The sequence below is a fragment of the Oncorhynchus mykiss genome, chromosome 15 (genome assembly GCF_057628025.1).
Source record: "Oncorhynchus mykiss isolate SJ-2025 chromosome 15, ASM5762802v1, whole genome shotgun sequence".
Lineage (NCBI taxonomy): Eukaryota > Metazoa > Chordata > Actinopteri > Salmoniformes > Salmonidae > Oncorhynchus > Oncorhynchus mykiss.
In genome coordinates, this window is record NC_143036.1 from 62,959,776 (window position 1) to 62,987,483 (window position 27,708).

At 44.3% G+C, this 27,708-nt stretch overlaps 2 protein-coding genes across 5 annotated transcripts in view; one reads left to right on the forward strand and one right to left on the reverse strand.

Moving 5' to 3' along the window:
• The window catches only part of acss3 (acyl-CoA synthetase short chain family member 3), a 31,492-nt gene extending 10,965 nt beyond the window's left edge, over positions 1–20,527 (forward strand). For 2 of the 3 annotated variants that reach the window (XM_021563871.3, XM_021563873.3), the window contains 8 exons: positions 381–484; positions 12,455–12,550; positions 15,121–15,184; positions 16,983–17,064; positions 17,949–18,071; positions 19,198–19,297; positions 19,427–19,602; positions 19,979–20,527. In XM_021563871.3, the coding sequence (XP_021419546.3) occupies positions 381–484; positions 12,455–12,550; positions 15,121–15,184; positions 16,983–17,064; positions 17,949–18,071; positions 19,198–19,297; positions 19,427–19,602; positions 19,979–20,062 (829 nt within the window). In that variant the 3' untranslated portion in view covers positions 20,063–20,527. Of the gene's footprint in view, positions 1–380; positions 485–4,282; positions 6,144–12,454; positions 12,551–15,120; positions 15,185–16,982; positions 17,065–17,948; positions 18,072–19,197; positions 19,298–19,426; positions 19,603–19,978 lie in introns of those variants that run through there. The other variant, XM_090200716.1, reaches the window with a different exon arrangement.
• A 5,023-nt stretch (positions 20,528–25,550) lies between these two features.
• The window catches only part of ppfia2 (PTPRF interacting protein alpha 2), a 269,462-nt gene continuing 267,304 nt past the window's right edge, over positions 25,551–27,708 (reverse strand). For both annotated transcript variants that reach the window (XM_090200717.1, XM_090200718.1), the window contains exon 31: positions 25,551–26,928. The gene's annotated coding sequence lies outside the window, so the exon portion shown is untranslated. The remainder of the gene's footprint in view (positions 26,929–27,708) is intronic.

A 27,708-nucleotide genomic window follows, 5' to 3' on the forward strand; every position in this document is an offset into this window, starting at 1 on the left:
TTTAGTCTAATGGGAAAACGTATTGTTCTATTCGCTCTGCTACTGGTAAAGCTGACTTTTATATAACTTGAAAACACTTAGCCGTTACATTCCTTGGCTGTTATATTGTTTTTTTATGAACTGGGTGGTTCGAACTGTGAATGCTGATTGGCTGAAGCTGTAGACTGTATACCATGGGTATCAAAAAAACGTTTATTTTTACTGTTCTAATTACATTGGTTACCAGTTTATATTAGCAGTCAGGCACCTCGGGGGTTTGTGGTACATGCCCCCCCCCCACACACACACACACAGGCCTTATTGCTTCATTATAGATCTGCCACTACTCTATTACACTGTCCTGGCCTTATAGAGCCTGACTGTTCTCTCTGCTCCTCTAGATTGAAGAGCCTTTTCTTGGCTGGAGAGCGCTGTGACGTAGAGACTCTGAACTGGGCCAAAAGGAGCTTTGGCGTGCCTGTACTGGACCACTGGTGGCAGACTGGTAAGACTTTCATTTGCTACTGGAACATCATAATGGACACTACATGTTACACTAGGGCGATGGTTAGTTTTCCTGATACCGGCTGTGGTAATACATCTGACCCAACATCTCCCCTATATCTCATTTAAAGGCTCAGAATGAAATAACAGTTGTAACAAATTATAAATGCAGGACTCTATTCTCTGAGCACCTTTTGAGAATGTTAATCTATTATAATTTTAGTCTATTTTTGGGGTGTACTCTGAAATTGTCAGTGTGAGTGAATTGTTATTACAGTCTTGGTAGTATTTTATCAGCCCATTGACATTAATTTGGCCTTGAGAAGGTGCAACAAATAGCCATATCTCCACAGTATAACTCTTCCTTGAAAGCCCCTTCCTTGAAAGCAGGGATTAAGTGCATGGACTATGCTCCCGATTTAATTCATCCTTTGCACTTATACTGTATACGGAGCACCAGAGGAAAGGCCATTTCTTTCACTACGCTCCCACAGCTACCCAATTAACTTAATCAGCTTCTCAATCTAACCTCATTAATACTAGTCCTTTCAAAGCAGTTCACAGTTCATCATTCATAGACCGCGTGCTGTGGTCTAGTAGCTTTACAATGGATAAGGAGGGGAAGTTCTTCTTGTTGGTGAAAGTGTGTGATTCATTTGGTATATAATACCTCCCAATTGACCTATCATCCATCATCACTGTTGTCTATATTGGTGATGAGATGTGTAATTGGGGTCTTGAGTGCATTGCTATACTGCATTGTTTTCCCCTGTTTCTCCTGTCACATTCGAATGACTTTAGAGTCACTAAAACCCTATTAGCCACCTGGTGGGTGATTCCAGCCCATGTTCCAGACAGCGAGCCATCATACAAATCTCCCTCTCTCCCTCGGCTCGATTACCCCCAGTCCCACAAAACAGTGATAAATGTGGTAGAGAAGGCGGCACGAGAAAGGCATTGGGTGCCTTGTACGTTTATTATTTTTTTTACTATTCTGTGTGCCTGAATGGTAACCAATCGGGGAAGAGCAGACATCTCTGTGTTAAATATGGAATTTTAAAAAAGACATGGACCTTGAGAATGTACGGGTGAGAGAGAATCCACCTAACACGGTCTTGCATCTCAGCCCAGATTAGCTTGGGGAGATGGCTCTTTCTCTTCCAGACCTCCCTGGAAATGGGAGTGTTGTTAACTCAGTAGCAGTAACCTACAGGAGTTACCACGCTAAACTGGGCTTTTGTTTATTTTATTTTTGTATTTAACCAGGTAGGCTAGTTGAGAACAAGTTCTCATTTGCATCTGCGACCTGGCCAAGATAAAGCAAAGCAGTGTGACACAGACAACAACACAGAGTTACACATGGAGTAAACAATAAACAAGCCAATAACACAATAAACACATCAATGACACAGTAGAAAAAATAAAGTCTATATACAGTGTGTGCAAAAGGCATGAGGAGGTAGGCAATAAATAGGCCATAGGAGTGAATAATTAAAATTTAGCAGATTAACACTGGAGTGATAAATGAGCAGATGATGATGTGCAAGTAGAGATACTGGTGTGCAAAAGAGCAGAAAAGTAAATAAAATAAAAACAGTATGGGATGAGGTAGATAGTCCATCTGTAAATAGCCCACCCAATCTATGTACAGCTGCAGCGATCGGTTAGCTGCTCAGAAGGTTGATGTTTGAAGTTGGTGAGGGGAATAAGTCTCCAACTTCAGTGATTTTTACCATTCGTTCCAGTCACTGGCAGCAGAGAACTGGAAGGAAAGGTGGCCAAATGAGGTGTTGGCTTTGGGGATGATCAGTGCGATATACCTGCTGGAATGTGTGCTACGGGTGGGTGTGGTTATCGTGACCAGTGAACTGAGATAAGGCGGCGCTTTACCTAGCATAGACTTATAGATGACCTGGAGCCAGTGTTGCACATTCACCCTCTGAATGACATAAACAATCCAATCCATCTCAATTGTCTCAAGGCTTGAAAATCCTTCTTTAACCTGTCTCCCCCCATTCATCTACACTGATTGAAGTGTATTTAACAAGTGCCATCAATAAGGGATCATAGCTTTCACCTGGATTCACCTGGTCAGTCTGTAAAAAGAGCAGGTGTTCTTAATGTTTTGTATCGTCCGTGTATATGGAAAGCTGTAGGAGTGCATTGTTTTGCCTGAAATCGATGGTGCTTTGCCCCAGAGTTAAGGTCAATTCCATTTGAATTCCAGTCGATTTCCGAAGAATTTAAATGCAGCTGGTGAACTGGAAAAACAGAGGAAATGTCACATTGATCAATTGAACCTCAGTTAATTCCACTAGCGCTAACAGAGTTGAAATGGAATTGACCCCTCTCTTTGGCTCCACTCTCCTCATATTTCACTGATCAGTCATGAGTGCTGTTTTAGCAGGCACGCCACACAGGCATTATTACGTAAGGCTTTTTGGCAAGGGTGTAAATCTGCTCTGAGGGGCCAATGGGGGATGAGGTGGGATGAGTGATTGACATCCCAGCGTGTGGCCCTGACACACACACACACACACACACACACACACACACACACACACACAGTTTCCACAGTGAGCAGATAGATCAAAGACTGCCTCCTACTGGTTGGCTGGTACAGTGTGATCTGAACGGCCAGATGCCACACCGGCACACATATACACACACACGAATACAAACACATATCGACACACACACACAGTTCAGATGAGTGTAAAGCCACTGGCTGTCTCCGTACTGTCTCCTCTTCTACTCTTCCTGTTTGCAGGAGAGTCTCAGAGCCCGTCCAGCACGGAGCTCAGAGGACGGGTTTATGAGACACCTATCAGTCTGAATGTCTTTAAAAGACTCCTTTCTTTCCCAGCTTGTCCTTTGTGTCTAGCTCATCCATTCTCTCTCTCGTGTGTGTGTGTGTGTGTGTGTGTCCGTGCCCAGTTCCTTTCTGGCTCTTTAACTCTCCTAGGAGGTGGTTCTTCTCCATGGTTGTGGTGTTGATGTGAGGTTTATCAGAGACGACAGACTGATTCTCAGAGCATATCCTTGGTGCTCTCTCTGTCAGTCCTAGCCCTGAGGGGTATGATAGGATTCCTTCACACTGTCCGCCTACAGTTCGCTGAAGTTCAGTCAAACCTCAGACTGCTGATATATTGAGTTGGAACAATAACCCTGGCACCTCCCCAGCTTCTCTGTGGTGCTAGTGCAGTCCAGACCAGGGAGCTTCATCCACTGTAGGCTGTGTGATTGGCGGCAGCACTATCCTCAAAGCCATTACTGGGAATAAAGGCCTGCAGTTCTCAACCTGTTCACTGGAGAGTAGAGGAGTCTGTCTCTGACAATAACCAAGTCCCCTCTCACCCTGGTGTGTGTGTGTGTGTGTGTGTGTGTGTGTGTGTGTGTGTGTGTGTGTGTGTGAGACAGAACTCAGACAGACTCAATATGTTGAAGGGACCATAATGAATGAGATCAGTCTGTGTTATTGTGAGAGATGAGGAAGCTGCAGGCATGTTCTGTTCTCCACTGTCACACAAGCCTTCTAGAGCATCAGAGTTTCTGTCAGAGGTTTAGAAATGGGCCCCAAACTTTGGGCTAAAACATTTCCCTTTTATATTGAGAGCTGGAAAATGAAACCTCTGCAGTGATTTGATTTTGACTCTGGGAGAAGGTGTGCATAATTAAGTCCTGTGGAAGAACCTGACAGGCTGCGGCAGTAAGTTTCAGATTTCTCCCTCCTGTACTGGATTAAGTCACACGTCATCTAAGGATTTCAGCACACTGTGTTTTTATCTCTCTGTGACAGGTGATCCATCAAACCCATTTATCAGCCCCAGTCTTGTCTTCTCACGAGAAGAGGAAGGCGAACTGCAGCGATGGAAAAATCCTAACTGTGGTGCAGGTTGACATTGGCCTGCAGCCTAGGGTTCTGGAGAGGATTGTACATTTAATGCATAATATTCTTGCAGTAATCCCGAGATCACTGGAAAAACACATTATTTAAGAAACAACACAGTTATTGGTATTATCCCAAACATTATTATTCCAAACATGTTACTTTTGAATAGTTTGGTTGGGTTCTCACAAATCTAAGTTTAAGACATTCTCGGAAATCAAAGTACAACTCCTTTGGAATGCCATGGTTTGTTGAATAATCCATCACACACCTCCACTTATTTATAAAGAATGTAAGAGGCCTGTAAAGATTTGTCCTTCAAATGCAGTCATGCTGTCTCCATCCAGGGGCTTTACTGCTGAGTCTACCCAGGCTGATCTACTAGCTCCCCGCAAAATGGATACAAATTGAACAAAATCTATTACTCTTGGTTTTTCACAAATCATTCCACGACACGCCCTGTAATCTCTTTCCAATGTAATATTCAGCAAAGGAAAGCTGAAATCAATGGCATGAAAATCAGCAGGAATGGAGGCTCAGAGAGATAGAGATTTTAAAGGCGGGCGGGCGACATGTGGTAATCTGAATTAGAAGTCAACGCAAAGAGAGGCTGTCTGACCCATAGAGATCCTATTATATTAAGATATAATTCTGTGGTCTGACCACTTTCAGACCACTGATCTAGAGTCAGTATTGAGGTGGTGGAAGATGATCTGAATGGAAGAGGCTGTCTGCCAGATCACTGATCTAGAATCAGAGGGAAATAGTATTCAAAGCGTTCATGCTCTGTAAAGGCCGCCTGCCTTCCATCTGAGAAAATGAAATGTTTCACAGCTTGAAAGCAGCCGTCCCTGGCCATTTCCTGGGCTTCTCTCTACCCTGGAGCAAACCTAGTGTAGTTATGTACCACTGCTGTGTGGCAAACTGTATCATCACAGAGAGCCAGGAGCAGTGTCTCTGCCTCGCCTTGACCACCCAGGGAACTCCTCACATGTACTGTGGGCCCTGGGTTTCAAACAGTAGGAACTCACAGTGGAACTACTGTAGGAGGCCGTGTTGTTTGTTATGAACTGGCAGACAGAGTAGATATGAATAGAGAGGCTTCTGTACGGTCGTGGATATAAGTGTTCCTTTCCTCCTTCAGCCTTCAAAGAACTGTGAATGAGTTTTTACAAAGGGGCAGGTGTTTTGAGCAGCATTCTTTCTCGTCTGTCACTGCAGGAGTGTTGCGTCTACTGAACAGCGATAATAAGAGTGTGAGAATGTTCCTCTTAATTATGTTTGATGAAAATGGCACGGCACATCAACAGCTCGCTTCAAACTCTTCTACTAAATGATGCCTCTGATTAGTCTCAGCTAAATGTGTCTAACTTGTCAGTGATCTCATATGAACTGCATATTTCAATTATGTAAACAAGCTTACAGGCAGAGTTTGACTGATTGACCAATTTGGCTTTGAATGCGAATTCGTTTTTTATTCGTTTTTTTTCCCAAAATCATTTTGCAGGGCCAGTGGCTAAGATGACTTTACTGATATAAAGTTGAAGTGATTTGTGCACTCGTTACTTTCATGTACACGCAGACACACAAGCTGTCAGCTGATTCGCTGATACATTTTGCGTTTCAATCATTCTCTCTCTCTCGCTCTCTTTCACTTTCCCCTCTCCCCCCTATCAAGAGTATTCACTCGGCCTCCATTTCTGTTACATCACAGACAGTCACATCTTTTAACTTCAGTCAGACACCCACAGCAGTCTCTGACCCCACCCCTTTATCCAGATCTGTCTGAATACTGGCTCATTTTCCCATATCTATGCAGAAAGAGAACAGAGAAAATGGCTGCTATTTTGAAGCCTGATAATAATCTGTGTCGCTATTTTAAGACCCAAGTGCCTGAGGTTGGAGGGACGGCTGATGATGAAGGTTGCTGATGTCATCGGTGTTGCCGGGCAACCAGAATATTTCCAGTTGGCAGGGTTTGGCTCACCAGGGTGAAGTGGCTGATGGGAGGCAGCGACAAGAGACGCAGGGAGGGCAGGCGGCTGGGTCTCTGTCCCCCCTCTGTCCAGCCCCTGTAGCCCAAGCTCCAGCCCCGGGACATGACACGCTAAAGGCTCTTTCCTTTAAAACTCTGTCTCAGTACGAAGGTTCATTGTAACATGGTGGTGTAATATGTCTAGGAGCAGTACACGAGATGTCTGTTCTCTGATAGGAAGAGACATTTGGTAATCATCACACAGAGATGAGGAACAGAAGCTGAACAATTAAGTGCTAGACTGTGATATTACGCAAATGGGTGCATAATGAATTGCAATTAAATAAACCTTTGTGAGGTTGTAAATTAAAGTGCAATTAGAAACAGGATCCTACGTTTAGCAGCAAATGAGGTTTAGAAATAATGACTTTCCTTTACAAATACGGTGTTTGTTTCTTGATCTCATTCTGACTGTAGAGTTAGAGAGTTCATTCTTCTGGCCCTGTGCTCTGCACTAGAGAGTAGCCTGTCCTGTCTGGGTCAATGCCACCATGTGAAGAAGCTCTGTGTGTGTTCACACAGCCTCCTCTTAGCAGCCTCCTCACCAACATGAAAACCAGTAGCTTTGTGCTTGGCACTTGAGTCTCTAAAGTCCAACATGATTACGCCCCAGAGAGTCAGGAGGTTAAGAGGAAACCTTAACTACACAGCTCAACGCTTATTATGGATGGCAACGTAACTTCACTGCATTTCCAGTGGATGCAACCTCAAGTAACCACATGGGTATGGGACTAGAAGTTTGTTAACACGTTTCACCTCCCAGCAGGGGCTAGGTTAGTGGTAGTATCTCCTCCCACGTTATGGTCATGCTACTAGGGTAACGTACCACTATGGTGTAATGGACACGTACTTGGTCCCCTTATCTAAAGCTATAAGACTACATCCCATTATCAGATCATTCAAAAGATTGCAGCCAAATAAAAATACCTAATGTGTCCTTTGTTTACCCTACTACCCAGATACACATTACAGACACCATCTATTTTCAGATGAAAGCCCTTCCTTTGACCAACCTTTCCTTGTTTTCTGTGCGCGCCTGGCGTGTCACACCTAGCATGTCACTCATTACCATATGGCTCCCGTCCCACAGACTGGCTCATTAAGAGGTTCCTGGCTCGTGGTGGGCGAGGCCGCGAGCGTAATTACAGCCTGGCTCTCCTCCGAGACGTGTGTGTGTGTTAGCCTCTCATTAGAGGCTGCTAGTGTCATTGGCTCCTCAAGCAGTGGTTTTCTGTCGGCTGTTAGCTAGCTCTGCCTTGTTTAAACTCCATAGGCCTGTAAAGCTGGTGTTTCTTATTAGAGGTCATTTTGTAATGAGAAAATGAGAAAATGTGTATGCATGAACATTCCACTGTGGGTTTGAGGGAGAGGAATTTGAGATGCTATTAGAGCAGGTGTGATGGCAGTTTCCCTTTCTACTCCTCTACCTGTTCATCTGCGTACGTAGGTTTGTGCATGTCTGTCACATGCCTGTGCGATCCAGAACTGAGCAGCAGCTGTGACCTCCATGGAGGTTTTCTCCCTCCCTCCCTCCCAGGTACAGCTACTCCAACCAGAAGGGCTTATTAACCAGTAGCTCTGCCCCAGTCTGGCACCTCAGCTCACTGCTGGCTGGGAGGTTGTCAGACTGTCTGGACAGGACTAGATGGGCTCTTTATTGAAGCTCTAAAACAGATATTCTAATGTTCTGTTAGTGGTAAGGCGTGGACCTTTCCTCGGATCCTGTCTGGGACACACCTATCAAGCCAGGGCCTGAGAAAGTTACTCTACATTTAAGCAATAAGGCCTGAGGGGGTGTGGTATATGGCCAGTATACCACGGCTAAGGGCTGTTCTTAGGTGCCTGGATACAGCCCTTAGCCCTGGTATATTGGTCATATACCACAAACCACTGAGGTGCCTGGATACAGCCATTAGCCCTGGTATATTGGTCATATCCCACAAACCACTGAGGTGCCTGGATATAGCCATTAGCCATGGTATATTGGTCATATACCACAAACCACGGAGGTGCCTGGATACAGCCCTCAGCCCTGGTATATTGGTCATATACCACAAACCACGGAGGTGCCTGGATACAGCCCTTAGCCCTGGTATATTGGTCATATACCACAAACCACGGAGGTGCCTGGATACAGCCCTTAGCCCTGGTATATTGGTCATATACCACAAACCACTGAGGTGCCTGGATACAGCCCTTAGCCCTGGTATATTGGTCATATACCACAAACCACTGAGGTGCCTTATTGGTATTATGATATTATTTTTTTTATCCCCAATTTTCAATCTTGTCTCATCGCTGCAACTCTCCAAAGGGCTCGAGGGAGTCGAAAGTGGAGTCATGCGTCCTCCGAAACATGACCCGCCTAACCGCTCTCCTTAACACCTGCCTGCTTAACCCGGAAGCCAGCCACACCAATGTGTCGGAGAAAACACCGTTCAACCAGTTGTGGCACAGCCCGGGAATGTAACCCGGGTCTGTAGTAACGCCTTAGACCGCTGCGCCACTCGGGAGGCCCCAACCTTAGTTATTAATAACTGTTTACCAATGTAATTAGAACAGTAAACAAGTAATTGTGCATCATACATGACAATATACTCAAACTAACCGGTTTATAATATACTCTGATCCAAAATAGAACGGAATACATTAAATTACCATTGTGTGTGTGTGTATATATATATATGTGTGTATATACAGTACCAGTCAAATGTTTGGACACCTACTCAATCCAGGGTTTTCTTTATACTGGTCTATTGGTTCAGACAGGTCAGTAGAGAGATGAGAGGTAGGACAGTGCTGCAGGAATGTTTGCCATCTCCTCTCTCTCTCTTAGCTCTGCCCCAGTAGGGGTCTGCTGACCTTGGGCCTGCTGTCTGATCACGGTCATCCTCTGACTTAGAGTTGCCCCAGCAACCGCACATCACCAGGACAACCCAAAGTTACCCCAGCAACTGCACATCGGGACAATCCAATCCCCCTCGCTCTCTCCACACACAGACGCAGGCCCAGACTCACAGAAACACACGTGCACACACACACAGTCTGCCCTCTGAGATCTGACACCTGACATGTGAGAAGGGTCAGATGTAGGACAGGAATGGCCAGATAATTGTCTGACTCAATATTCTGTGTGTGTGTATGCTTGCTTCTGTGTGTTTGTGCTTCTGTTTGCATGCGTGGTATGTGGTTGTGTAAAAGTCGATGTGAGATTAGAGAGAAGAGCAAGTCAAGGTGGTTCTGGGAGTGGATTCATGAGTGTTTATATGTCAGAGATCCCAAAACAAAGATAAAGCATTTGTGTGGCTCTGTGTCTGTACAGACAGACCAGTGATGACGCTTGGCTTTTAGACGGCACCCTGTTATGAAAGGGCACAATGCTACCTCCCCTCCTCTCCCCTTACCTCCTCTCCCACTCACTGCATGGCCTCACAGTGTCCCTTAATTCATCACTCTCAAACAGCCTCTCACCACCACAGACCCAACAGACCCGTCTGTCTGGAGAAGATTGATGTGCTTGCGTACTGATATCTGACCACTGAGATAGAGAGATTGAGCGAGACCCTACCTCTTTCATCCCTCGTCCATGTCTAAACCTGTTTTCACACTGATTTCCTCTCAGTATCCCTCTCTCTGGTGGTCATCTGGAGCCTTGCTCAGTCGACTCTGCTTGTTTTCACGAGGTAAATTTCCCTGTCATTGGGAATATAACGATAACGTCCGGTTTTCTGCTTAGCGAAAGCCTTTCTGTTTAAGAACACTCAAAGTATGGAGAACTAAGCAGTGCAGTGGCATATTAATAGCCTTCCTTCCACTCGCTGGAATAAAAACAGCTCTGTTTTTCAAGGCTATTGCAGTATGCAGCATGTTAAAGTATTGGCCATTGGTTAGAATGGAAATGTGGCTTCTGTCTTCTCAATACTCCCAGATACACACAGACTAGAGGTAGGACCCGGATCTGAACGGACCAAACCGCTCGGGTCCTAGGTCAGGTCTGGTTAATTCAAGTTCGGGCGGATCTGTGAAGACCTCTAACACAGACATGTTGAGAGGCATAAGGTTAGCAGCAGTGAGAGCAATTGTTCGGGGTTAAGTGCCTTGCTCAAGGGCACAATGACAGGCGATGTTACATGGGATCAGACAGAGTTCAGTAGCCTTCCAATTCAGTTCCATTCCCATTTTTGTGTTGCCCGGCACAGGGCTTGGAAACAGAAGCCTTCCGGCTGCTGGTCCGCCTCTCTCACCTCTGGGCTACTGCTGCCCCTTACACATCAGGAAGAACTCAGGACAAAATGAAAGTATTTGAAACAAAGATCGGTTAACAATCAATTAATAAAGCACTGTAGATCTATACTTTTCCCATGGAATTGGGTAGTGCTGCAGGCGGCCTTTAAAAAACCCAGAGATGTTCCAAGGTGTTTTATTCTCTGTGTTCTAGTATCCACTAACAGCCCAAATGTACCTGTTTATGTAAGCAGACCATTAAGCCCTGGGCATTGTTTTCCTTCTAAGTGTTTAATCGGCGAGCGCAATTATACTTGGCCATTATATTGGTTGTCACTGCTCATCTCTGTTCCAGCTTTAATTGCTGTCTGAAATCTATGCCGCAATTACAACGACTGCAGCTAACAGCGTGATTTTAAACACAACGCTGCTGCCACAGCTCAGTGGGTTTATTGTGTAATCCTCACATGTTCCCATTTAGAGAGGGCTGTCACGGTCTACATGTGTTGTTAGATTCTGCCGTTTCTGCACTGATCTATATGTGGGCTGAGCAGACACACACAGCTACTCTGCACAGGTTTATTGATCTCTATCCACATATATATATATATATATATACAGAGCTGTAAACATAAGGCGGGCCTACTACACCATGTCATCTCCCTGCTTCCACACTCGAGGAGGAAGCAGAACAGTGGCTGGTTTGTTGTCATTGGTCACTGAGGTGGCTGAGGCCACCGGCTGATAGGTCCTGAATTTTGACCAGGTATGTGAGACCGGGGCAGACATAGGTCAACCTTCTGTGTCTCCTATTGGGGGAGACCTCAGTGTTGGCCGTCAGTGTTGGCCGGAGGTAGAAGGGCTTTGAAGTCTACAGGGAGGGATTAACCTGCTGATGATTAATGAGCCCTGAGAGGTGCAGAACATCTCTAGTTCAGAGGGCACTGCCCTGGTGGCTAAAGGAGGATTCATTTCTCTCCCTTCATTGATCTGGGATGTTCTGCGACGTCTCCATCACAGTCAAACCCCCCCCAAGCAAAGAATGCCTTATGATATGGATAGAAGCTTAGTCCAAAACGCTAGCTAAGAAAGTGAAGTAGGTTAGAGTGCTCTCACATTCAGATATCTCCATGACAACAGGATACAATGATGAGGATATAGCAAGAAAACTATTTGCGGTGGTGACAATTGGTTATATTCTCTTCTCCTATCCTCCACCAGAGCCTCCCCTGTGTGATGTGTCACCTCTTTGATGGTTCTGCTGTATTTAGGTTGGAACCAGGGCTGTAGTGTTGATGTGTGGGCACGTGACTGGAGACAGAATAGACAGAGATATCTCAGTATAAAGTGGAGAAGCTGTGTGGAGTGGAGGTTGGTTGTGTGACTCAGAGAGCCCATAGGAACTGTCATAGTTCTGGTAATGTAGGTTAACTCTGCTCACAGAAAGAACATAGGGCTCAACCACAGCTTTGATGACATGCCTGACAATCACAAACAATTTTATTTCTAGTCATGCATGAAATTGACTTTTGTTCGACTCAAAAGTGTGAATAATTTGTTCCCTTTTACACATTCTGTAAAACTTTTAATGGTTGTTTGTACATTGATCTTTGAGGACAACGCGCATGCATGCGTGCATATGTTTCTATGTGTGTGTGTGTGTGTGTACGCACGTGTGAATGTGTGTTTATAAAGTGCATGTGTGTTGCAGAGATAAGAGAGTAGCGTGGAAGTTGCATGAGTTGTGGCAGTAAAAGTGTAAAGTCTTAATGATCTCACCCTGTATGCCCTCTGTCCTCTTTCTCCCTCTCTCCTTTCATCAGAGAGTGGCTCAGCCATCACGTCCTCCTGTATTGGCCTGGGAAACTCCCTGTCTCCCCCTGCTGGTCAGGCTGGCAAACCCGTTCCAGGATACAATGGTGAGAACTAACCTGTCTCTTTTCATTAGAGCAGAACTATCCAGGGGCGTCATGCACCCCAAAAGTCTGAGGAGGCACAAAGCACGTGAGGATGGCTGGGTGGCTAGGACCCCTATCCGGAAGTTGGAGAATGTAGCATTTTTCTAACACCTGAAACAGCTTTTTTTCTGCAATCTAGCCATAATCGTTATGCTTAATTTTATGTAAAGTGTATATCTAAGCAGAAAAACCTCTTGAGCTGTCTGTATCTTCCTGACTGGTGGTTATTTTTTTAAAGAAAGTAAATATGCTTCTCTGCATCTCTGCTAAAATCTGGGTAAAAGATTGAAAGGAATGTGAATCTTATTCAGTAATTAATAATTGCTTGCTTTTCTAAAGTCTACCAACCTTGCCAGCAGACATGCAGCTAAGGTACACTATATATACAAAAGTATGCGTACACCCCTTCAAATTAGTGGATTCAGCTTATTTCAGCCACACTCGTTGCTGCTAGGTGTATAAAATTGAGCACACAGGCGTGCAATCTCCACAGCCAAACATTGGCAGTAGAATGGCCTTACCTGTGCCATTTTGTTTCTCACTTTTTTTCCCAATTTTGTGAAATCCAATTGCGATCCAATTACGATCTTGTCTTATCGCGGCAACTCCCCAACGGGCTCAGGAGAGGCGAAGGTCGAGTAATGCGTTCTCCGAAACATGACCCGCCAAACTGCGTTTCTTAACACCCGCCCGCTTAACCCGGAAGCCAGCCGCACCAATGTGTCGGAGGAAACACCATTCAACTGGCGACTGAAGTCAGCCTGCAGGCGCCCGGCCCGCCCACAAGGAGTCGCTAGAGTGCAATGAGCCAAGTAAAGACCCCCGGTGAAACCCTCCCCTAACCCAGACAACGCTGGGCCAATTGTGCGCCACCCTATGGGACTCCCGATCACGGCCGGTTGTGACACAGCCTTGTGTCGAACCCGGGTCTGTAGTGACGCCTCAAGCACTGCAATGCCGTATCTTAGACCGCTGCACCACTCGGGAGGCCTGAGCTCTGTGACTTTCAACGTGGCACCGTCATAGGATGCCACCTTTCCAACAAGTCAGTTCGTCAAGTTTCTGCCCTGCTAGAGCTGCCCCGGTCAACTGTAAGTTATGTTACTGTGAAGTGGAAACGTCTAGGAGCAACAATGTCTCAGGCCTGAAGTAGGCCACACAAGCTGACAGAACGGGACCGCCAAGTGCTGAGGCACGTAGCGCATAAGAATCGTCGATCCTCTCTTGCAACACTCACTACCGAGTTCCAACCTGCCCCTGGAAGCAACGTCAGCACAATAACTGTTTTTTTGGGGGCTTCATGAAATGGGTTTTCCATGGCCGAGCAGCCGCACACAACCCTAAAATCACCATGCGCAATGCCAAGCGTCGGGCTGGAGTCGTGTAAAGCCATTGGACTCTGGAGCAGTGGAAACGCGTTCTCTGGAGTGATGAATCGTGCTTGGCGGATGCCAGGAGAAATCTACCTGCCCGAATGCATAGTGCAAACTGTAAAGTTTGGTGGAGAAGGAATAATGGTCTGGGTCAGTTTTTCATGGTTCGGGCTAGGCCCCTTAGTTCCAGTGAAGGGAAATCTTAATGCTGTAGCATACAATGACATTCTAGACAATTCTGTGCTTCCAACTTTATAGCAAGAGTTTGGCGAAGGCCCTCTCCTGTTTCAGCATGACAATGCTCCCGTGCACAAAGCGAGGTCCATACAGAAATGGTTTGTCGAGATTGGTGTGGAAGAACTTGACTGGCCTGCACAGAGCCCTGACCTCAACCCCATCAAACACCTTTGAGATGAATTGGAACGCTGACTGCAAGCCTGGCCTAATCGCCCGACCTCACTAATGCTCTTGTGGCTGAATTGAAGCAAGTTCCCGCAGCAATGTTCCAACATCTAATGGAAAGCCTTCCCAGAAGAGTGGAGGCTATTATAGCATATTAATGCCCATGATTTTGGAATGAGATGTTCGATGAGCAGATGTCCACATACTTGGTCATGTAGTGTTGATAGACAAACTAGCTAACTTGATTGATATCCTGAAATGGCTTCTTAGGTTCTCAATCTCCCAACGAGCTACTATATAGGTTAGCCAACACCAACGCCAACTTCATAACATTTCTAGGTGGCTAGTAGTATTCCAGAGAAACAACAACAACAACACTTTTACAAAAACAAAATATGTATTTTGGACAAATATGAGGGGGCACGTGCCGCCCATGGGGATGACTGGAACTCTGGAACTATCCCAAATGTTCTGAAATGTCTCAGTCAATTTACCTGACCAGTATGCAGAGAGAGACACTGCTTTTCAGGCTCTGTAACTGTAATCAGCAAAAAGGTATTAATGTCACGCTGTATTTATTTTAATATGGGCATGTGTGAGAGGAGTCCAGGGATATTGGCTTGGGGAAAGAAAAAACACACACCATCAATACAAAGGTTGAACTTCAGAGCAACCCACATTTTGACATCCCACATTGCCCACTGCTGAAATATAAGCCCTATAAATCAGATTTCTATGCACCTCTCCCTTCTCTAGTCACAGTGATCGACGATGATATGCAGGAGGTGACGCCAAGGACCCTGGGAAATATTGTGGTGAGGTAAGCCAGCCGCATGGTCATGGCCACACCTCTGTGAGCAGCTAAGTCATTCTGTTATACTGCCTCTGTCACCTGGAGTAGCAAACCTTTCTGTCTCTGCATCAGGGAGGATGAACACACAGGGAGATAGACTCACACACACACACACTGTCACTTTTAGAAACCCGAGCACAGTAAAATAAGTCCTGTTTTCTATCTGTTCAAATAGGAGGGTGGAATTGTTTTATGGAAATAATTTACTTTGAAATGACCATACAAAACATTTTACCATCACCCAGGGCTACATGCAGCACCACCTCCTCCATACAGATAGGTCTCCACTGTAGTAGCTTCCACAGAAGGACCTGAGAGAGAACGAGAGAGAATGTGTGTGTTGGGAGCTGATTGTGTGAGCCGGGTCACAGCGAGGGCACATCAGTCCTTCCTCCCCATTGTGCTCTTATCTGTGAGCTTGTTACTTGGAAATCACTCCCATCTTCCATTCGCCACCTCATTGTTATTGCGGCCAGTCTCTCTACCAACAAGGTGGATTACAATGGATTCAGCCCAAGCTGCTATGGAGCTTTTCATCAGAGAACTAATAGCCACAACTCTTATAATAAACCCTTTTCTCTGTTTAAGAACTAACACCTTTAGCTCTGAGGTGAATTGATAATGGAGAATCTCTCTTCCAGAGTCAAGATGGGAGGCATCAAAAGCATTTTCTTATAGTGCATTGTGTAAATAAACCTTAGGCATTGTTATTTCCTTTGGGTGGCGAGGATCTCATGCGCTAAGAAAAAGCATCAGTGCCCTAATTGAATTTGGTTTGTTTTGTTGCTTCAGAGGCTGTTTTGTGTCTGTGTGTGGAAGTGCATTCAAAAAAGGGTGACAGCCTCATTAGGATATAAATGCAGGCGGTTTAACCATGGAACATTATTAGGTCTTGGTTTGTTCATTTCCTCTCCGGGCTAGAGCAATACCAGGGGTGCCCTAGATTTGGCTGCAGTCAAAGACAGACAGGGAAGCTTCTATACTCTCACCAACAGTACAGACTTTAAAAATATATATATTCCAATTTTGTTCAAAGGTAATTTGTTCTTGATGCAACTACAATACACAAACATGCTGCTTTGTAAACGGGTGTGATGCGGACAGGGCTTGAACTTGGATGACCCTCTCAAGAACATTTGGGGGTGATTGAGAGTGACCCTGGGTAAACAAAGGTTCAGATACTCAGACACCCTATACCTGTGTGTGCGTTCACACGGAGGGTCAGGTCAGGCCCAGCAGACACTGGGCTCCATGTCTGAACCCACTAAAGGTGCAGTGTAATGGTATCCACTACCTCAGCCCCCCAACTCTTTAATAAACCTTATAGACTGACAGGCTTATCTTTCCAATTTAGACACTTGCTAAACCCAAAGTATTATACATACATACGGGTTTAGAAATCCTAGAGTATCTTATCTCCCCATAGAAAAACAGTGCCTCAGACATCTTGAAGCCAGTGGGTGGGGGTTTATTGTGATCATGGCTTCATGGGTAAAAGAAGACAACCCTAGACCTCCTCTGATTATTACAATTATAAAGGAACTGTTTTGTCGCATTTGTTATTTGCTAAAGTTGTTGTTGGATGTTATTTGTAGCATCACAGAGTATGGGGATCAGTGCCACTGTAATAGTCCTCACCGTGATTGGCATGGGGATCCAGCTGTCCCACGGTGTCACCTCAGTCACTGCTACCGTCTGTTGCGTGTCAGACACTAGTCTCTCTCTCTCACCCATGCACACACCCTCTGTCTCTCCTCTACTCCAGGCTGCCACTACCACCAGGAGCAGCTTTATCTCTGTGGCAGAACCAGGAGCTTTTCAAGGAGCTCTACTTCACCAAGTTCCCTGTAGGTTATCTCACCTTTAGGCTTTATTAATGTCTTAGCATCAGATAATAATTCACCATGTTAGTGTGTGTGTGTGTGTGTGTGTGTGTGTGTGTGTGTGTGTGTGTGTGTGTGTGTGTGTGTGTGTGTGTGTGTGTGTGTGTGTGTGTGTGTGTGTGTGTGTGTGTGTATTGGATTCTAGATTTAAACTTTAATAACCATGTAAATCATGGGACAGGTAGGTGGATTAATTTTGTGCTGGCCAGTGATGCCATCTAGTGGTTGAAATGTACTGTATGATTATAAACTGTGTGCACAAAACATTCGGAACACCTGCTCTTTCCATGACATAGACTGACCAGGTGAATCCAGGTGAAAGCTATGATCCCTTATTGATGTCACTTTTTAAATCCACTTCTATCACTGTAGATGAAGGGGAGGAGACATGTTAAAGAAGGATTTTTAAGCCTTGAGACAATTGAGACATGGACTGTGTATGTGTACCATTCAGTGAGGGTGAATGGGCAAGACAAAAGATTTAAGTGCCTTTAAACGGGGTATGGTAGTAGGTGCCAGGCACACCGGTTTGAGCGTGTCAAGAACTGCAACGTTGCTGGATTTTTCACGCTCAACAGTTTCCCGTGTGTATCAAGAATGGTCCACCACCCAAAGGACATCCAGCCAAGTTGAAACAACAGTCAACATGGGCCAGCATCCCTGTGGAACGCTTTTGACACCTTGTAGAATCCATGGCCCGATGAATTTAGGCTGTTCTCAATATTAGGAAGGTGTTCCCAATGTTTTGTACACTCAGTGTAGATAACAGAACAAAAACACCCAAAGGTGATCTACACTAGAGTGGTGATTTTATCTGAACGTCAGTCATTACCTGCTGTTTACCTTAGGGTTTCTATGACACCATGGACGCAGGCTACGTGGATGAGGAGGGTTTCCTGTACATCATGTCTCGCTCTGATGATGTCATCAACGTGGCAGGCCACAGGCTGTCGGCAGGGGCGCTGGAAGAGGTAGGAGCGGAGAGAATAATAGGTCCAGGTTGCATGGATATGAATCTACCTGTTAACAGGTTATTCCTTGTGTTTTGGCGTCTGTGTCAGCCACATGGTGGAGACGCATAGTTAATGACTGGAGTAGAAATGTCATTAAGAAAAAAGGTTTCTCCATGTAACCTGACCACAAATGTATTGTAACATCTCTGAGTGTTACAATCCCTAAACATGGACTTTCAGTCTGACCAAAGTCACCCTAAAAAAGACTCAATAGTCTCTACAGGCCAGAATGTTGAATGAAATGCTATTTACAGTTACTTTACAGGTTGTACATGCTGTTGGTCCTGTTGGAGGTGGAGATGGGGTATCCACAGGAAAGTGTTGTTTAACCGGCACCTTTAGGGTCTGTCGCTTGTATTTTCAATCTCATTTCCTCACAATCAGCTGAAAGTGTTTGCCGTTTGGTCCGTGGTTCGGTTAGGCTCTGCCATATTGTGAAAGTGTTTGCCGTTTGGTCCGTGGTTCGGTTAGGCTCTGCCATATTGTGAAAGTGTTTGCCGTTTGGTCCGTGGTTCGGCTCTGCCATATTGTGAAAGTGTTTGCCGTTTGGTCCGTGGTTCGGCTCTGCCATATTGTGAAAGTGTTTGCCGTTTGGTCCGTGGTTCGGTTAGGCTCTGCCATATTGTGCAAGTGTTTGTCACGTGCAAATTGCATCAGTATTGAATAATAAAAACCAGAAGTACAAACCGATATACAGACTACTGTACTAGCGAAGTTTGGGTTGATAACACTTCCCTGTCACAGGAGGTTGGCGGCACCTTAATTGGGGAGGATGGGCTTGAGGTAATGACTGGAGCGGAATCAGTGGAATGGTATCAAATACAACATACATGGTTTCCATGGGTTTGATGCCATTCCATTTACTCCGTTCCAGCCATTATTGTGATCCGGCCTCCCCTCAGCAGCCTCCACTGTTCCCTGTGGATATGTTGTATCAGATTACCTCCGACATAGGGACAAAACCGGGGAACAACAATTAAGTTTGTTCAACATTCTGACTTGTAATGGGACTGTTCAGGAATGCTGAGCCTACAAGTGTGTTAGTATTTCACTCTCAGATTCTAAGAGGCTTTGTGTTTTCCAGTCTGTCCTGCTGCACCCCGGCGTGGTGGACTGTGCTGTGGTGGGTCTGGAGGACTCCCTGAAGGGCCACGTCCCCCTGGCTCTGTGTGTTCTCAGAAACGGTAAGAGACACAGTGACCCAGAGAGATACAGGACAAAGGTCCATTTAATAGAGCAATTTGGGGATCCAACATTACTGTGACTGTGGGGTTGTAGAAAGTCAAACACCTGTGTATGTGGGTCTGTCTCAGACCTAAAGAAGAGCCAGGGAGACGTGGTGAAGGAGATGGTGAGCCTGGTCAGAGAGACCATCGGGCCCGTGGCTGCTTTCAGGAAGGTGCTGATTGTCAGAGGTCTCCCAAAGACCCGCTCTGGGAAGATCCCCCGCTCCTCCCTGGCTAACCTGGTCAACGGGAAGCCATACACGGTAACTCACCACACATTCACCCACCATGTCAATACTACATGGATTGAAGCCAACAACAATGTTTTTGTAGCATATTAGAATCTGAGGTATTCAAGCACACTTTGAGGAATGGCTGTATATTAATAATATTTTGTTTGGTTCTGGAAGACAGAGGCAATTATTCACCAATAATAGCCCTGGATTATTATTCCTGTACAGCTGCCAATTATCTGGCGAGTCGGTGTTGGATCAATTTAATTCATACCGACAAATTGAATAAAAGTTTGAGGATTATATGAAAGATGAAATTCACTCACAATGTAATAAGATTTAAACAGAAATGGAAAGAAAATATTGCGACTACTAGTAGTACGGAAGACTGTGTCTATCTCCACAGATATCCCCTACCATTGAGGACCCAGATGTGTACAAGGACATTGAGAAGATGGTGAAACAGGAGCTGAGACCCACTGGACAGTGACTCTCTAACCCTCCACCTGGGCTGCCGACATTGCAGAGTCTACCATGAAGGGTGGACTAGAACTGTTCTTCTGACTAGACAGAAAACTGCCAGGTTGCAAGAGCTGTATGTACTTTAGCCTACTCCTCTGACTTTCGTTGGCGTGACAACGAACATGGCACAACAGGAGTTGACTATAGCACAAGCAGATTTGCAAACCGGTCACAGTGTATCTTCACTATTCCACTGAAGACACTCCCAATTGTAGACTTAACAGTTGCACTGTCTAACATTACCCAAAGGGAACAGTCATTCTGAGAGATGGGTGTCACTACCTCTGTGTGGGGGTGACATTGAATAGCCAGGACAAGAAATGACATGAAATAACTTGATGGTAGACCTTGAACAGTGGTTAACAATATTGTGAAAATGTGAAGTATATTTACCACTGTGAAATAAAATGTGAAAAAACTTGGTATAGCTACAGAACACGGTCAATTCTCTGCGTAAGGCCTAGATTCAATCAGATCGAGTGTTAACCGGCGATAGCTGACACCCGCATAACTGTTTTGGCGGTGTCGGAGGTGGAACTGCGTTGGAGCTGTCAAATTGGTGAGAAGCTGCTCTTGATCATTGTCACAAAGCCACACCCATCCCACTGGTGTTAGAAGTTCAGAAGGAGAAAGTAGGCTATATAGAAATACTGACGCTCAAATTGAAAATCCTTCAAATGAAATAAGGAGGATTTCTATCAGCCTAATCAAGGTGTAGATTCCATCTCACATTCCAGTGTTCCAACTTGTAAACAAGGCTGCATGATGTTTCTCTTGATGCGACTTTGTGCAGCCAATGGCAATGTCCACTTTAGGTATAATGCCAGGAGCTGCTTGTGCATTTAACAGCTCTAACTCAGTTTCACCTCCGACTCCACCAAAACAACCGCTATGCAGTTTAAAGCCTGTTTGTCATATCCTCATGGTGTTACCAGTAATGGGTACCAATATCAAAGATAGGCAGAAACTGCCTCTCCAATAGAAATCCCAGATCACACTTTGTAGCCGATCTCATCTGGTCTAATGGCCGTGTCGCACCAAACTGCGCATGTGCAGGAGTTAAATCAAAGGCAGTAGAGATCTTCAGGAAATGGGCCTGGGGCTTTCCCACCTGGACCTGATATGCATAAATAATACAATTATAGAGACCGTTACAAACGGACCCAAGGACAACAACCCGATCCGAGTGAGGGAAGACGCAAGTCATTTCATTTATTAACATGAGCTGATAAAGTGTGAGAGGGGGGAGAGAGAGAGAGGTGCTGCTCTAGCATGCGGGGGAAAGGCTGTAATGTGAGCGAGTGACACTGGGAGGAGGGAGGGAGAGGACTATACAAATTGATGGAAGGTGGTGTTGGGGGGAAAAACATACAACATTATAAAATCCATGTACACAAACGACGTGTGGTTAAAATAGACATAAAACACATTTCTTCCTACAGGGCTGTGGGGTGAGACAGGGATGCAGCTTAAACCCCACCCTCTTCAACATATATATCAACGAATTGGGTAGGGCACTAGAAAAGTCTGCAGAACCCGGCCTCACCCTACTAGAATCTGAAGTCAAATGTATATTGTTTGCTGATGATCTGGTGCTTCTGTCACCAACCAAGGAGGGCCTACAGCAGCACCTAGATCTTCTGCACAGATTCTGCCAGACCTAGGCCCTGACAGCAAATCTCAGTAAGACCAAAATAATGCTGTTCCAAAAAAGGTCCAGTCGCCAGGACCACAAATACAAATTCCATGTAGACACTGTTGTCCTAGAACACACAAAAAAACTATACATACCTTGGGCCCAAACATCAGCGCCACAGGTAACTTTCATAAAGCTGTGAATGATCTGAGAGACAAGTCAAGAAGGGCATTCTATGCCATCAAAAGGAGCATAACATTTGACATACCAGTTAGGATCTGGCAAAATACTTGAATCAATTATAGAACCCATTGCCCTTTATGGTTGTGAGGTCTGGGGTCCGCTCAACAACCAAGAATTCACAAAATGGGACAAACACCAAATTGAGACTGCATGCAGAATTCTGCAAAAATATCCTCTGTGTTCAAACACCAAATAATGCATGCAGAGCAGAATTATGCCAAAACCAGCTAATTATCAAAATACAGAAAAGAGCCGTTTAAATTCTACAACCACCTAAAAGGAAGCGATTCCCAAACTTTTCATAACAAAGCCATCACCTACAGAGAGATGAACCTGGAGAAGAGTCCCCTAAGCAAGCTGGTCCTGGGGCTCTGTTCACAAACACAAACACACCCCACAGAGCCCCGGGACAGCAGCACAATTAGACCCAACCAAATCATGAGAAAACAAAAAGATAATTATTTCCAATGTGTCAATTAATTAACAAAAAAACAGCGAACTAGAATGCTATTTGGCCCTAAACAGAGAGTACACAGTGTCAGAATACCTGACCACTGTGACTGACCCAAACTTAAGGAATGCTTTGACTATGTACACACTCAGTGAGCATAGCCTTGCTATTGAGAAAGGCCGCTGTAGACAGACCTGGCTCTCAAGAGAAGACATGCTATGTGCACACTGCCCACAAAATGAGGTGGAAACTGAGCTGCACTTCCTAACCTCCTGCCAAATGTATGACCATATTAGAGACACATATTTATTTCTCTCATATTACACAGATCCACAAAGAATTAGAAAACAAACCCGATGTTGATTAAACTCCCATATCTACTGGGTGAAATACCACCGTTTGCCATCACAGCAGCAAGATTTGTGACCTGTTGCCACAAGAAAAGGGCAACCAGTGAAGAACAAACAATTGTAAATACAACCCATATGTTTATTTATTTTCCCTTTTGTACTTTAACCATTTGCACATTGTTACAACACTGTATATATACATAAAATGACATTTGTAATGTCTTTATTCTTTTGAAACTTCTGTGAGTGTAATGTTTTCTGTTCATTTTTATTGTTTATTTCACTTTTGTATATTTTCTACTTCACTCACCTGCTTTGTCAATGTTAACATATGTTTCCCATGCCAATAAAGACCATTGAATTGAATTGACTAGAGACAGCAACCAACCAACCCGCTCTATAATAGGCTAATAGCTGCCATAGCTAGGTTATTGATCATCAAATATAATTACGTAGTAGCTACATGTCTTGGACTGCATCAAACCTAGGTGAAGGAAGTTAAGCTAGCAAACGTTAGCTACCTAGGCTAACCGAGGCTGCAGTGCATGCGCTTCCTCATTCCACAATTACAAATAACGTAATTCAGAATATTAAGTAGCAGCCTGCCTACCTGTTGGCTCTTGGTCGTTGTAGCCTACCCTTATCATTTAACTTTTAATTCCATCTTCCAATGATTTAGATATCTCCTAGCTTTTGCCACACACGGAATGAGGCTCCGAGTGTAGCCTATTGCCACTTTGATGACAACAACAAGCTCCACTCTCGTGAAAAGCAAGAGCAGCAGCATACATCATATAATGTATTGCTCTCTCTCCTGCAGCAGTCGTGTTCGGATCTGTTATACAGTTTCTTGCTCTCTCTCCTGCAGCAGTCGTGTTCGGATCTGTTATACAGTTTCTTGCTCTCTCCTGCAGCAGTCGTGTTCGGATCTGTTATACAGTTTCTTGCTCTCCCTACTGCAGCAGTCGTGTTCGGATCAGTTATACAGTTTCTTGCTCTCTCTCCTGCAGCAGTCGTGTTCGGATCTGTTATACAGTTTCTTGCTCTCTCTCCTGCAGCAGTCGTGTTCGGATCTGTTATACCGTACTGTGATTCGGGTACGGGTGGATCCGTGGACCTCTAAAAGGCAGTCCTCCGATATAGTTGTTTTAGATGAAAATGAAAACGTGTCAGTTTGTCACTTTCATGAGGTTGTAATAATGACAGTTTCAGCTACTTAAGACATTGTCTTGAATCATGGTGTGGCTTTTAGATTTCGAGAAAACAACTTAAGGAAGCATTTTTCACTTCTCCCATTGACTTCTCAAACCCAGGTCTGGTCTGCCGAGTTTGTTTCGCAAGCATTCCCAGAAGACTCACGATGTTACGCCTCTGGGTTTAGAAACTCTGTGACCAATATTGTTCAAACAGCCATCATGCATTGTGTTAATTATTTAAAGAAGTGACATCTCCATTGGCAAAAGAAAGTTGAAGGGTGGGTTTCACAGAATCTCAGTTGAAAGTGATTTTAAAGGTGCAATGCAGTCTTTTAAAAAAATGTCTGGGTAAAAGTTAAGTGCCTTACTGTGATTCTTCTCAATTAAAATAGTTACAAATAAACAAAAATAGCTTCTTAGCAAAGAGACTGTCTGGGAGTGGTCTGAGTGAGGGCCCTAACTGGACAGGCCTAATAGGAGGGATATATTTATGTAACCTGACAACTTGCAGGTTATTGGTCTATTGAAGGCCCAGTGCAGTCAAACTGACTTTCCTGTGTTTAATATTTCCACACTATGAGGTTGGAATAATATTGTGAAAATGATAATTCCCTTTTAGTGTAAGAGCTGTTTGAAAAGACTGCCTGAAATGTCATCCTGTTTTGGTGGGATGGAGTTTTGGCCTGGGATGGAGTACTCAGGCTACTCCCAGACAGTCCTAGAAAAAGTCTTGCTTGAGAAATATATTTTTGCTAAGGTATTTGTTTATTTTTGATTGAAAACAATTACAGTAAGGTACTTAATTGTTAACCAGAAATGATTTGATATTGAGATTTTAAAAACTGGTAAGCAATTTGGGTCCAGGAAAACATCGGAGCTCTGGGTGTATTCAGGTACGTTAAACACTGAACATTATAGTTAGAAATAGACTGAATAGAGCTGACACGATTCCCTATTCCATGTGATAGAAATGTATTGTGTAGAACAAAAATGATTGTCTATCTGAACATTCTGTTAAGTTATGTCCTCCTGAACAGGCCCTGAACAGGCAGTCGCTGGAAGGGTTTCCCACCTCATAACTTAGCTTCAGTTTGGGTTCATCCTCATGCTGCCAACATTTGAACACTATTAATGAAGCTTACTTTATACCTACTTACAGACTTCAACAAACTCCAACCGTACAAATCAAAATCCCTTCATATTACTATAACGTAACCATTTAGCAGTCAACGGAATATCGCTTAAAGCACTAATGATGCCAGAACTGAGCTCTGGAGTGGATATTCTGGTGTTCCACATCCTACATCTATCATCCAATCTACCTTGTTGATACATTCATATGTTAATGTGTGTTTTGTCATATAGATATGTATATATCTTTTTTTTTTTTTTAAATCCCAGCCCCTGTCCCCGGTAGGCCATTATTGTAAATAAGAATTTGTTCTTAACGGACTTGCCTAGTTAAATAAAATAATTGTCATGTTTAGTTTATATCTTATAGTTTAATATGATGAAAGAACTCTTCATACTAGAGCTCTGAAGTGAAGCAATGAGTGAAAAATAGTCATTTCAACAGCTACTTCACTGACAGTATTTTTTTTATTGGCAATGAAAATTTGATTGATCACCACTTAGTTTTGACCAAAATACAATTAGCAATGAATAAAAAATGGACATAAAATAAAATGATTCTTTGTTTGTGCAAATCGAGGATGTAAAAGTCAACAAAAAATTAAAACCTGATCGAGTACTCCAGCAGAAATAACTCAAAGACAGGTAGGAGGGCTGTACAATAGGTTTCCCTGGCAACTCAGACAAAAACAAAAAGTTAACAATTACACCAATGTCACAGCAAGCAACAGGTTTGTCATTAAAATTCACCCCACTTCGACATGTTCATATACACTCTACGCACAATGAGTTAAGCAGTCTGTCTTTCAGTTATTTCTCAGCGATGCTGAGTCGGACTCCATGGCAAAATAAAAAAAGTCCAGCTTGAGTTTATTCATGTATGGCTTTATGGTCAAGGTACTGTAGGTGAGTGAGATCATCTGATGAAGAGTGTTCCTGCTGTTAGTTGATCTCTGAGCTGAGTAGCTTCAGAGTGAAGTCTATATTTTAGTCTGTGGCTGTAGTCCACAGTTTCTGTGGTTGTATCAAAGTGCTTGTCACATCATCAGTAGACATCACAGTGCGTTTCTGTGTCCTCCTCCCAGAATGCTTTGCTATGAGATGGGCTTCGTCATGATTGTGAGGTGAGGGGCTGTGGCTGGTAAATGGTGACGCGGATACATGGGGCTGTACACGCCACTAGAGGGCAGGCTTTACCAGCTGGGGGGGAGGTCACGTGGCGACCAGATGGACAGTCTCTCCAAGGTGAAAACACACATTTCCCTGCACAATGGAAAATAACTATGTACAAAATGGTCTCTCGGGGAATGATGGAGAAATGTTCAAAGAGCAGCATATTTTAACCAAGGACATGGACTTGAAATGGGAAGGCGGGGTTTATTTGCACAAACTCTGAATATCTTTTCTTTTTTGTAATATAGATGTGTATATATTTATATATATATATATTAAAAAAAACTCATATTTATATTAATTTACAGATAACCTACACATCTCCTGGTAGAAGAAATACACAGTACATTATGCTTCAACAAGTTATTGTACATGTAAAAGGTAGAAACGGTGACAACAGGACAGACGGAAGGAAAGTAGCACCGGCAGCTGCTGCCCAGGTTTCAGGGGGCCTTGACTCCTAAGTGCAGAGGGGGGCGGCTTGGCAGGAGGCACCCCTCGCTGCCCCCCCCCCCTCTCTCTCTTTTTGGTGGGTGGGTGGGTAGGGGGGTGCTTCTTGGCAGTGCGTCTCGTCAGAATGTTTGTTCCAGGCAGGAGGACCCGTCCAGCAGCTCCAAGGTACAGTAAGACCTTCTCTACATACAGTATCTGGACCTGAAAGAGAGGAGGTATGGTTTACTTACACTGTGCCACTGTGAAGCTTTATCCACAGTGACAGTGCAGTTTTCATACACATGGATTTGATCACATGGGAATTATTGTTGACATTACTAATTGTGTAACATCTCATTTGAGACGTAGCTGCCATATATCTCTCTACCTTGGCATTCAGGGGTATTCATGTATATATTAGGGATCCCCATTAGTTCCTGCCAAGGCAGCAGCTACTCTTCCTGGGGTCCAAACACATGAAGGCACTTACATCACACATGAAAAAAATATATAAAAACAGTACATCATATAACAGTATTACACCACTACATATCTACAATACAAAATGTATATTACCGCCATACTACCTGTGTGTGTCTCTTCACAGTCCCCGCTGTTCCACAAGGTGTATTTTTATCAGTTAAAAAAAAATCTGATTCTACTGCTTGCATCAGTTACCTGATGTGGAATACAGTTCCATGTGTTCTGTGGCTGTAGTTGTCTGTGCTGGACAGAGATTAAAGGAGGGCCAACAGAGTGAGGCCGCCTCATGCTGCTGCCTTTGACTCCTATCATCTGATCATGAGTGCCTGCACTAGAGCAGGGACTCTCCTCTCCAAGCAAACATGGTTATCTGTAAAGACAAGTTACCCTCTCACCCCGTTCCAATTTCTCACAGTCATTTGCTGTCCCTGAGCAGAACGACAGATGTAAGAGAGAGGGAGAGTTTGTGCGTGAGCATGTGAGTATGCGCAACTGATAGCTTGTACAGGGATAATGTGT